The sequence below is a fragment of the Felis catus genome, chromosome B2 (assembly GCF_018350175.1).
Source record: "Felis catus isolate Fca126 chromosome B2, F.catus_Fca126_mat1.0, whole genome shotgun sequence".
In the NCBI taxonomy this organism is placed as follows: Eukaryota; Metazoa; Chordata; class Mammalia; order Carnivora; family Felidae; genus Felis; species Felis catus.
The window spans coordinates 86,492,255-86,505,150 of NC_058372.1; the positions used below are offsets into that span (position 1 = coordinate 86,492,255).

At 35.9% G+C, this 12,896-nt stretch overlaps 1 protein-coding gene and 1 long non-coding RNA gene across 4 annotated transcripts in view; one reads left to right on the forward strand and one right to left on the reverse strand.

The window, feature by feature from the left end:
* Nucleotides 1–4,584, reverse strand: part of LOC111560501 — a 46,749-nt gene extending 42,165 nt beyond the window's left edge. For all 3 annotated transcript variants that reach the window (XR_006598068.1, XR_006598069.1, XR_006598067.1), the window contains exons 1-2: nucleotides 4,184–4,584; nucleotides 3,944–4,069 (exon numbers count right to left, since the gene is read on the reverse strand). This is a non-coding gene — a long non-coding RNA (uncharacterized LOC111560501). The remainder of the gene's footprint in view (nucleotides 1–3,943; nucleotides 4,070–4,183) is intronic.
* An 86-nt stretch (nucleotides 4,585–4,670) lies between these two features.
* Nucleotides 4,671–12,896, forward strand: part of UFL1 (UFM1 specific ligase 1) — a 33,627-nt gene continuing 25,401 nt past the window's right edge. The window contains exons 1-6 of the mRNA XM_006931895.5: nucleotides 4,671–4,802; nucleotides 6,081–6,226; nucleotides 7,304–7,332; nucleotides 8,202–8,299; nucleotides 8,995–9,109; nucleotides 10,680–10,810. Coding sequence (XP_006931957.2) covers nucleotides 4,726–4,802; nucleotides 6,081–6,226; nucleotides 7,304–7,332; nucleotides 8,202–8,299; nucleotides 8,995–9,109; nucleotides 10,680–10,810 — 596 coding nt within the window. The 5' untranslated portion in view covers nucleotides 4,671–4,725. The remainder of the gene's footprint in view (nucleotides 4,803–6,080; nucleotides 6,227–7,303; nucleotides 7,333–8,201; nucleotides 8,300–8,994; nucleotides 9,110–10,679; nucleotides 10,811–12,896) is intronic.

Consider the following 12,896-nt stretch of genomic DNA (forward strand, 5'->3'; position numbering starts at 1 on the left):
GTATCAAGGTGCTTGTTAAATCCCTAACTACAATAAGGTAATATCAGTGACAATATTAACACAATATCTTTGTAATTTCTCTGCAATGACTTGGTTAAGAATACACATTTTGCAGTTGCTTGGGTTTATTTTCCTAGTTGAGTTGGAAAAAGTACTTCACATTTTATTGTTTTATTTTCTAGTAAACAAAGAAAAAGTCTTCAAATTTTATTAAAAGTATGGTTTACCTTGGAGGAATTTTACAGGATCACATCTCATATCATCAAAGAAACCATCAATCCACATTACAAATGTTAGAATATTTTATTAGCCTTTGAATTTAAAATGAATCTGAGGATGGTTTCTCAATCATGTACCTAGTGTAGCGTCCGTACACAATCATGTACCTAGTGTAGTGAAGGACCATGAGTCCTTCCCACATAATATACGTGTCAAAAATTTGACTTAAGTCTGTAGACACAAGCTGTTAGAAAGGTTTTTTTAGAGGAATGAAGCTCATATTTTCCAAGTCTACATACAGTTTGTTCTTAAGAGGAATCTTTCATCTCTTATTCAGTAGCCACTTGTACTGTTTACCATTATCCTATTCATACATTAGATTACTTAAAGCTCCTCTACTCTTTATCATGATGTTAGCCAACATTGAAATAGTCCCCTTTCATTCTTATTCCCCATTCAAAATAACTGATACTGCAGTTAAGGTATAGTTGTTAGGTGCAGATAGTTGTTTTGAGTCTCATGATTTCAGAGTGAACAAATGTGTGCCTTTATCAAAGATTGAAACCAGGACTGTCCAATAGAGCTCTTGTTGAAGATGAAAATGGTTTTCTATACTGTTCCATAAGATAGCCATGAGCCACATATGGCTATTGCACATTTGAAAAGTGGCTATTGTGAATGAAGGACTAACTTTTATATTTTATTTAAAGTTTTAAACTGTTTTTTAAGGGCAGTTTTAGGTTCATGAGAAAACTGCAAGGAAGGTATAAAGATGTCCCCTAGATTCTCTGCACCCACACATATGTAGCCTCTCCATTATCAAAATCCCCTCACCAAAGTGGAACATTTGTTATAAATGATGAACTTACATTAATACATCATAATGACTCAAAGCTAATTGTTTACATTACGGCTTACTCTTGGTGTCCTACATCCTATTGGTGTGGACAAATGTATGATAACAACACACGTCCATCATTATAATATCATAGTGTTTTCCCTGCCCTAAAAATCCTCCAGGCTCTGCCTATTCATCCCTCCACCTTCCCCAACCCCTGACAATCAATGGTCTTTTTACTGCCTTTATAGTCTTGCCTTTTCATAATGTCATATAGTTGGAATCACACAGTATGTAGCCTTTTCAGATTGGCTTCTTTTACTTAGCAGTATGCACCTAAGGTTCCTCCATGTCTTTTCAGGACTTGATAGCCCATTTCATTTTAGTGCTGAATAATATTCCATTGCCTGGATGTATCATAGTTCATTTATCCATTCACCTACTGAAGGAAATCTTAGCTGCTTCCAAGTTTTGGCAATTATGAATAATGATGCCTTAAATATCTGTGTGTAGGTTTTTATGTGGACATAAGTTTTCAACTTCTTTGGGTAAATACTAAGGAGTGCAAGTGTTCAATTGTAGAGTAAGAGTATTTTTATATTTTGTAAGAAAGCACCAAACTTTCAAAGTGGCTGTACCTTTTTGCATTCCCACTAGCAACAAATATGAGTTCCTATTGCTTCACATCCTCATCAGCATTTGGTATTGTCAATATTCCATATTTTGGTCATTCTGATAGTTGTGTAGTGATATCTTATTTCAATTCGTGTTTCTTTGATGACATGATACAGAGCATCCTTTTATAGGTGGCTCTGCCATCTATACATCTTCTTTGGTGAGATGCCTGTTAAGGTCTTTGGCCCATTTTTTAATTGGGCTCCTTGTTTTCTTACTTTTGAGTTTTAAGACTTCCTCATATATTTTGATAGCAGTCCTTTATCAGAAATGTCTTTTGCAAAGATTTTCTCCCAGTTTATATCTTGTCTTCCATTCTCTTGACTTTGACTTTAGCAGACCAGTTCTTAATTTTAATCAAGTCCAGCTTATCAGTTCTTGCTTTCATGTGTTGTGCCTTTGGTATTGTATCTGTAAAGTCAGTGATATATCCAAAGTCATCTAAATTTTCTCCTGTTATCTCTATGGGCTTTATAGTAGCATTTTACTTTTAGATCTATGATCCAAATGTAATTTTCTTTTTGAGAGAGAGAGTGCAAACACAAGCAGGGGAGAGGAGCAGAGGGAGAGAGATAGGATTTCAAGCAGGCTCTGTGCTCAGTGCGGAGCCTGATGCGGGGCTCAATCCCATGACCCTCAGATCATGACCTGAGCTGAAATCACAAGTTGGACACTCAACCCACTAAGCCACGCAGGCAACCCACTCCAAATGTAATTTTTATGAAGACTTTAAGTTTTCCATCTATAGTCATTTGTGTGTGTGTGTGTGTGTGTGTGTGTGACTATCCAATTATTCCAGTAACATTTGTCAAAAAGATTGTATTTTCTCCATTGTATTTCTTTTGTTCCTTTCTCAAAAATTAATTGACTATATTTATATTGGTCTATCTCTGGACTCTCCATTCTATTCCATTGATGCATTTGTCTATTCTTTGACAAATACCACATTATCTTGATTAGTGTAGTTTCATAGTAAGTCTTAAAGTCCAGTAGTGTCAGTCCTCCAACTTTGTTCTTCCATATTGTGTTGGCTATTCTGGGTATTTTCCTTCTTTATATAAACTTCACAATAAGACTGTTAATATCCACCCAACAATTTGTTGGGAAATTGATTGGGATTGTATTGAATCATAGATCAAGTTGAAGAGAACTGACATCTTGAAAATATAAGATTTCTGGAGTTTTCCTATCCATGAACATGGAATACCTTTCCATGTATTTAGTTCTTCTTTGATTTCACTCATCAAAGTTTGTCGTTTTCTTCATATAGATCTCGTACATATTTTGCTAAATTTATGCCTAAGTATTTCATTTTTGGGGGTGCCAATGTAATTTTGGGCATGCTAGTTGTATTGTGTTTTCAATTTCAAATTCCACTTGTTCATTGTTGGTATAATTTTATTTAATTTTAATTAACTTTACTTTAAATAGCTTCATCTTGCTAGTGGCTACCATTTTAGTCTAGGATCTAAAAAATACAATCAGTAATTATTCCTTTTTTAGGAATTATTGCTTTTTAGAAATAAATGTAAATGTTATTACTATACCAAAGTAAAATGCTGCACCAAAACAGTTACTGACTTGTTCATTTAACCTATACGGAGTATACCAGGGTACTATGTACCCGATGTCATACTAATGCTAAGGAGCACCGAGGAGCTCAGACTTAGAGACGTAGTAAGTAAAAATTGCAATGTAGTTTTGCTTGTTATTAGAGACAATAATAGCATTTAGCTACTAGACACCATATATATAATTCCTACAATAATTTTAGGAATTAAAAAAAGGCTTCATTGAAGAGTTTTATTTAATCTGGGACATCATGGAAAAATAAGTTACAAAATAAATGGGGGCATGGTGCAGTGAAGAATAGGACAGGCATTCCAGAAAAGATACTGAAAGGGTTTGGTGTGTCTAGGCCACAATCCACATGTGGTGTGCAGCAGCTGATGCTGCCAAAAAGTAGACTCCAGGCTGACAGAGTCCTATATAGTAAGTAACAAGTTTGGATGCCAAGTGATCACATGGTATGCTATATTTTCCCTATTTTTCTACTTTTTATAGTTTATATTAAGTACTAAAAAAATCTGCTTCATTAGACTTATAAATTGTTTATGGCAAAATCATATCTGCCTTACCAACCAACGTAATCCATGGTATCTGATAGAGAATGAGTACTTCAGACTAAATTACTTCAGAGTAAATACCCACCTTTTACTGATTTCAATGCAGAGTAAAGCAAAATAAAGGTGCCCTTTGCTTCCTCCATTTCATCGGTAGCTATATATGCATATTATCATATGTTCCTATTTCATTACTTGATAGAGCCAATATTCCCTGTAGGAGAAACGGGAAAGAATGACGTTCTAAATCTAGAATAACAGGAAACAATTCCCAACCTTTAACGGTAACCAAATTCGTCATCTTTGTGCAAAAAAATAGAGTACCTACCTTCAGTACTGTCTCCCATTTGTCACCCAAAAGGTACAATTGCTCTGTGTCCATATAAAAATTAACATAATTCACTACGGACTGCTCCTTAATAGCCCGCGAAGAAGAGATACTAATCGCAGGCACAGACACATCTCCTCCCCCTTTCCTCCCCCAAAAACAAATGAAGGGCACAAGAAAAATAAAAGTAGTTAATTTGATCAACACTGCTCTGAAACACTATTGACAATACAAAAACCTAAAGTAACACTTTACTAACTTGAGCCCCCCTGCGTCCCGCCTGCAGTATTCCAGGAACCTAGCCACCTGGCTCCCAAACAAGGCCCTTCCGCCTCACAACAATCAGGACGTTCCCCGCCACGTGAGGTGGGCGGGGCTGAGGCTGTTCCGGCCCGTCCCTGCCGGAGCGGGGCGCGCGCGTTCGGTATCTGCGTCGGGGGAGGAGTCTCTTGTCCCTCCGCGCGGCCCGTTCCGCCTCGGCTCCCGCTTCCTTTAGGCTGACGTGTCGGCAGTTCTTCGGAACCTCTGCGAGTAGGGCCGGGATGGCGGACGCCTGGGAGGAGATCAGGCGGTTGGCGGCTGACTTTCAGCGGGCGCAGTTCGCCGAGGCCACACAGAGGTGCCTGACCCTCCCTTTTCGTTGCAGAATCCAAAATAGCCCCTGGGTAGTCACGCCGAGATCTGAGGCCGCAGATCCCTGGCTCTGGACCCCGCACCTTCCCAGGCTGTGTCACCGATTTCGCCCTCACCTTCCTCCTCGAGCCTGGATTGCAGTTCCAAGTATAGTTCCCAGCTTTGAAACCCGAAAGCTACTACGCCCCGGACCATCCCCCGCCCCCAGCCATGCCCTAGCCAAGTGCTGCCGCGCCCCGCCCTCTTGATGGCTAAAGCTGTTTTCTCACTGTCTTAAGAGTGTCCCTCAGATCCTTATTTACCTCCTATATATAACCTCCTATGGCATCATTGATTATTATGCACTTCCTGACCTAGAATGAGCTGGAAGGGAGAGGCAACAACAAAATGCAGTACTTTGTAAATGCCGTGTTGACCCTTTAAACATTTTGCCTTTTTTGTCCACCAGGAGAGTGTGCCAGGCCAGACCCATGGTCCCATCCGTCATTTTTAAGAACTCCCGGACACTGACATTTCTTGCAAACCCACCAACCCTGGCGGGATTGTGTCCTGGGCACCCTAACTCTGCTTTTTAATATTACAGAACAGATAAACAATGTTGATAGAATCCTTTTTTATCCATTGACTATCTCTTACTTCGATGTTTTTGTTCCCAATGGGGCTTGAAGACCTTAATCCCTTAATACTGTATTTTGTAGTACTGAGGGCAAACTAGGGCACATACTTAAGAGCTTGGATAACAGTTGCAGTCATGGTTTTCCTAGGCCATATCCCCTGCCTACAGACCAATAGTAGTAGGCAATTATACACTTAAAGAAAATTCCGGTTTGTTTGGTTTTGGTTTTTTTACTGAACTTAAACTGGGAATTGAAGTAAAAGTAGGGCTACCTAATTTATATGTGCTACCTAAATTATATGTGCTAACTTTTCTATTCAGATTTGAAGGGTACAAGCAGGCCTGTAGGAGAGAGCAGACTTGAAATTCTGTAATAGAATGGTTTGTACCAGTTAGGTACATGATTTAAGTTTATGTAAACCTGCTTACTCCCAAGAGAGGTGTGTGTGTGTGTGTGTGTGTGTGTGTGTGTGTGTGTGTGTGTTTTAACACATTGAATCAGTATGGTTCTACTAATCAAAGATACAGATTTTGTAATGTAGATCTTAGTGACTCTTTACCCAAATTTTTTTTAAAAGTTCATACATTGTTAAGTTTGTTAAGCACCAAATGTATCAAGTGCATTTTAAAACTTCTTGTTTTCCTCAGGTTGTCAGAGAGGAACTGCATTGAGATTGTGAATAAATTGATTGCTCAGAAACAGCTAGATGTAGTTCACACACTTGATGGGAAGGAATATATTACTCCAGCCCAAATTAGTAAAGAAATGAGAGATGAGCTACATGTCCGAGGAGGTAAGTAATTCCTTAGTTTTTTTTTCTTCTGGTTATTTGGAAGAGGGAAAAAACTTATAAAGCATAACTAATAAATTATTTGGAGGATGTGGGACACTCTTCTCAATTGTTAATATGGAAATCAGCGTTAATGTTTTTAATAGCTTCAGGTAAAGATGATCATATAATTTAAATGAAGTCAAATATCGTCACTTTACAAAATAGCATCTTTTATTATTTTGAGTTATGTGTTCTGTGTGTGAATTAATCAACTGTTCCTATTCACAGTTCATGAATTTATTGCATGACGCAGGGGAGGGTACTTAGCTGTCTATTATCAGGTGGTAATTATGAAATGAGAACAGAGATTTTGAAGGATTATAGATTGTTGAAAATTAGAGCTATACTGCCACTTTTTTTAAAAAAACTTACCTTTAAGTATTTGCAGATTAGGAAACGATATGGTGCTATACCTATATATCATGGGAAATGCAATTATAAGCATATAAAAGAAGTTTTTTTTCTTTTTTTTTTAATTTGAACAAACTACTGAGCAAATTTGAACACTTTGATTAAAATATAAGCAACTATGAAAACAGCCCTTCATTAGATGTTATCAGATATACCCTTGGTGTTGGTTCATCTTCCTCCATATTGCTAATAAAATATTAGCTATAATTTGGAATACTTGACAGACTTCTTTTGCCAATACATGGAAATCTACTCATTCCAAAAATGTTTTAAATGAGTTCATCCGAATTTAATTGTCAGTATCACTTTGGTACAATAGATAAATTCTGCCAGGGAAGTCCATCTTAAATCCATAGATCTGGCCAAATTGTGTATCAATCAATTGATGTTCGTTATTGGCCTAATGTGACAAATGAAACTTCAAAAATAAATTATTGCCTGTGCCTTCAGCCATGAGGATGTATTCAGCTAATGGTTTGCATTTGAAAACAGTAATTATTGTAGCTTTATGTGCTTTGAAGACGGGGGACTTCAACTGTCCAAGATGTAAATCTATTGAAATTTACAGTTTTTGTCTGGTGTATACTTACACATGAATTAAAGTCAATGAATGTCTTTTCTTTAAAGGTCGAGTAAACATTGTTGATCTACAACAGGTACATTTTTAATTTATAAATTTTTTTCCTTTCTCAATTTTTTGATACTATAACTTAAGAATTCACTAATACTGGTATCTTATTTTGTATATCTGTGAAGAAATAGTTTTATATCCCACACTAATATATTTAATTAATTTAATAAGTTCTGACATACTGAATTAATTTAATAAGTTCTTCTTTCTTAGTTATTTGCTTATTCTTTACCAAGTAAACTCATAATTATGATTTTTCATTGTAACAGGGTTTAAGTATTTAGGGAGAAAAATAATGTTCATGTTTACTTTAGTATATGGAAGGAGTAAAGAAATATTTTAAAAAGAAGAAGATATTTTTATAAAATATAAGAGCACATGTCATCAACAAGTTACACTATATCCAAGAAGCTGGAAAATCTTGTGCAAATCCTGCCTATTGTATGACAATACAGTTTCTTAATGCAAACTTTGCTAACAAGTGAAAATGTATTTCAGAAATAAAAGTAAATAAGCAATAAACCTCTAATTTTTATTTGACTGAGACTTTTGACAGTATTTCAAATTAATTTGAAATTCATCTAAGAGAAAGTAAGTTTTTAAAAAGATACGTTGGGGCACCTGGGTGGCTCTGTCGATTCTTGGTTTCAGCTCAGGTCATGACCTCACCAATCATGGGTTCGAGCCCCACGTCAGGCTCTGTGCAGACAGTGCAGAGCCTGCTTGGAATTCTCTCTCTCCCTCTCTTTGCCCCATCCCCCTCACACTATCTCTTAAAATAAATAAACTAAAAAAATAAAAATAAAAGTCATAGAAAAAAATGTTCTAATATATAGTTTCAAACTTAAGAAACAATATGAACTTATCACTAATAGAATTTTATTTTTTTTCCAGGTAATTAATGTGGATCTGACTCATATTGAAAGTAGAATTGGTGACATTGTAAAATCAGAAAAGCATGTTCAGCTAGTTCTGGGACAACTGATAGATGAGTAAGTACAATATTTAGGAGCACTTTTTTGTGTTTCTTTTTTTTTTTTTTTCCATAGTGTTTAAATTTAGAACAATTGTGACCAGTTTGGCATTTTATTTAGAACTCAAGTGCTGATTTTCATTTTTAGGATCATTATATTTAAATTGTAAGTGCTTGGGGCACCAGGGTGGCTCAGTCGGTTAAGCGTCCCACTCTTCATTTTTGGCTCAGGTCACAATATCAAGGTCATGAATTTGAGCCTTGCCTCAGCTCTATACTGAGCATGGAACCTGCTTAAGATTCTCTCTCTGCCTCTCCCTCTATCCCTCTCCCACTCACTTTCTTTCTCTTTCTCAAAGAAAAAAAAGTAAGTGCTTAATTGTATGGAGTACTTGGGAATAATAAAAACTGATTTTTTTTCTATTAAAGCAGCATAAATGTAATTCTTACAATCTTTCCTCTATGATCTTAATTCTGAAAGCAAATTTGTTCCAAAAATATTAATGAAAAATGCAGAATTTACATAGTTAAAAAAATCCCAGCATTTATCATTTGGTTAACCTTACATTAATTACATTGATAAGAAAAATAATTTTCAGAATATGAATAATGACTTATGTTTACCTAAACATACCTTATTCATTATTTTGTGAGCATACCTTATTGCGCATAAAAGAGGAAAATAATTGTAATTTTTTTTTCTTTAACTATTAGCAACTATTTGGATCGGTTAGCAGAAGAGGTAAATGATAAATTGCAAGAAAGTGGTCAGGTCACCATATCAGAACTATGTAAGACCTATGATCTTCCTGGAAACTTTCTGACACAGGTACTTTTTCTTAATAGCTTAGTGTCTTTTCAGATAAATAAAGAATTTTAATTGGAAGAAAAAAACTAGACTTTCGTACCATTAACTTTTTGCAAGTGTTTATTGATGTAGTTGTATATTTTGGGGATGCTTCCAATACATTGATGGCTCTGATGAGACAGACCATTTAGAAATGATTATTTCTTTGTTCTTAAAATAGTTTGCCATTTTAGAATTATAGACATTCATTTTGTATACTGGAAAGTGCATGTGCTTTGGAGTTAAACAGACTTTGATTTTATTCTGCTTATGCCACTGTTTAGTTATTCAATGTTAGGAAAATTATTTCACCTCTTTTGTATTTGAATTTCTGTATCTTTAAAATGGGAATAATTGTCTTTTTCATAGACTTCAATAAGGTTATATATATGGTGTATCAGTGAGATGTCTGGCACAATGGAGGTACTCAATAAATGATGGTTTTGTTTTGTATTTACTGGAATAAATAAGGGAAAAGCCAAATCTCTTTTTAGGTATATATCTCTTTAAGAAAATCCAACTTACAAAAATTTACCAAACCATAATTGCATGAGATTAATTTATAATACAAACAGATTTACTAACCCATTTTAAGAGAGTGACTTCCTATAATTGCATCTAAAATACAGTTTGAATACAGATCTGTTTTACAGAGCATATCAGGAGCCTAAGTTCTATTTTAAGTGGGCAAATATATGTTGATCACAGAAAGTCAAAAAATAAATTTTTAGAACACTGTTTAAAGATATCAGAACAGCCCCAAATGATTTCATATAAAACTGTGCTGTTGACACATTTTGGAAATAACATGTGGTTTCTTAACATTTTTCAGTTCTAGTTTTTCTGAATATTACAGGCAGTATTCTAAAAAGTCATTAAGAAATGGTTTGAAATGCACTTTTTTATACCAGAAAACTATCAGCCAGGCTGCCTTGAGTAGTTTTAACTTATCTTGGTATGGGAAATATGTCCAGACTTATTTCAGATGTACCTGACCCCAGTCATAATGTAGCTATGGAGAAATACTCTCTTGGGGTTACCAGGAAATCATGTCTGCTAGTATAGATCTCTGGGCACAAGTAACTTATTGATAATTGCATCAGAGAAGGTAACTTTTTAGTTATTACATTTCCCTAGGTTTCAGAATCTTGGAATAACATTTATTTTACTCAGTGTTTGAAGCTCCAGATAGAGTCTTCAAGACCCATGTATATGTCTTACTGTCTATGTTTCAGGCTGCCTATATCTAGAAAAATTGGTTAATCATTCAATTTTATTTTACATTAGAAAAAGCCCTTCTTACCATGTAGCTAAGCCTTTTAACATATCTATTTGACTCATTCGGTTCTTTGCCCCGCTGTGAGATTTTGAAGTTTCCTAGATCTAAATCTTCATTTTAGCTTATACATCCTATAAATTTGTGCTTGTTGAAATTTCTCAATCATGTGGTTAATACAACAACAGCATGCATTGTACCTTTAATAAGGCTATACAAATGTATATTTAGAATTTTGTTCTTTCAAATTGATAAAAATTCGCATTTTACCCTCAGGCACTAACACAGCGACTAGGTAGAATTATTAATGGACACATTGATCTTGATAACAGAGGAGTAATATTTACCGAAGCTTTTGTAGCTCGACATAAAGCACGCATCCGTGGACTGTTCAGTGCTATTACCCGGTAAGCCTGTTTTAAAGTATGTGTATTTTGGGGCACCAGTGTGGCTTAATTGGTTTAAGCATCCAAGTTTTGACTTCAGCTCAGATCATGATCTCATGGTTCATGAGTTTGAGCCCCACGGTAGGCTCTGTGCTGACAGCATGGAACCTGCTTCGGATTCTCTCTCTCTCTCTCTCTCTCTCTCTCTCTCTCTCTCTGTCTGTCTGTCTCTCTCTCTGCCCCTTCCCTCCTCGTGTCTCTCTTTCAAAGTAAATAATAATAATAATAAATTATGTATATTTTTATATTTCATTGATCATGGTTTGCTTTTTCTGTTCTATCAGGTATTTTTTCTTTTCTTTTTTCTTTTTCTTTTTTTTTTTTTTTTAATTAAAATTTCATTCAGGACTCTAGGATTTTAGACATATAGAAGGGTAGGTAGCTTCTGGGAATGAAGATTCCAGAGCCCCAGAATGTAGCCAAACTCTCTTCAACCCACATCTCCTCCCACTCCCTACCTTAATCATCCTCATGACCCCAGATGCAGGTCTGCAGAATACCCAAATCAGTATATAGAGTCATCCTGGGATACGGAAAGAGCTTGCGGTTTAAAGTAAGAAGTCCTCATTCTATTGCATAATAACCATGTGAGCTGCAGCAGATAAGTCAGTCACATAAGTAAGTCCTTCGAGCCTCAGATGGGGCTAGATGATTTTAGAACCCTTTTTACTAAATATTTAACATTCTATAACTCAAATGAATAACCGTATTAATTTCAAAATCACTTTAACTTTTCTAAAGTGAGAATTTCTGAAATGTTTGGAGCCTGAGTGACACTCTAATATAGAATTAAGAAAACCTACATTCTTAATTATCTCCTCTCTCCTGTGTCATTAACTGTATCTCAGTGGTTTTTGGATCCCATCAGTATTTAAACATGTCCAGATTTCTCCCATTTTAAAATAGTCAAACCTCTCTCAACCCCATATTCTACTTCATCTACCATCTTGTTTTGTTTGTTTCCATAAAGTGAACCTTCTCAAGAGTTGATGTCTACATTTACTATCTCGATTTTCTTACCTCTGTCACTTCTCAACTCGTCCATCTGGCTTCTACCAACTTACAAAGCAATAATGTCAATGTCATGAACTCTAGTGGATACTTTGTGCCCTTGTTTTACTTGACTTTGCAGCACCATTTAATTCCAGTTACCTCTTCCTTCTTTCTTTCTTGAAATGTTGTCATTCCTTTTGTTGTTGTTGTTTTAATACTGCACTTTACTGCTTTCTTCTTACTCCTTTGGTTGTGCCTTATATGGCACGTTTTTCTGTCTCTTTCTCCTTTCTCTACCCTTTAAAGTTTTGTTTCAGGCCATGTTTTCTTCTTAGTCCATCACTGTCTTCCTAGGTGACTTTACCTTTCTGTTTTTAAGTGATTTATTTATTTTGAGAGAGAGAGAGAGAGAGAGAGAGAGAGAGAGAGAGAGAGAGTGTCTGTGTGTGGGAGGGGCAGAGAGAAAGGGAGAGACAGAATCCCAAGCAGGCTCCGCACTATCAGAGTAGCATTGGGCTTGAACTCACTAGCCATGAGATCATGACCTGAGTCAAAATCAAGAGTTGGATGCTTAACCTACAGAGCCACCCAGGTGCCCTACCTTTCTTTTAAATTTCAGACTTCTATTACCCACCCCACATCTGTATTGAAATATTTTAGAAGTCCCTCTAATTCAGCATATTTAAAATAACTCACTATCACTGAGCTACCCCACCCCACACCACCTGAATTTATTCTTCCACTTTTGTTTCCATTTTACTAGTAAATGTTATTATCAGTTGGTTTTGCCACAAACCTGGGAGTCCTCCTTTACATCATCCTTTGTTCATCACCCCCTTTTTCAGAACACAAAGGCTTTTGAATTCTGTATTCTAAATATTTATATACTTTCCCTATCTATGACCATTCCCCCCACTTTAGTCCATTTTTTTAACTGGACAATTTTAGTAGCTTTCTAATCAGTCTCCCTTCTTCTCTCATTACCTTCCAGCACATTTTTTTTTTACATGGCAGTCACAGTGATTTATTTTTGTCATTCAGCAAATCACAGCAT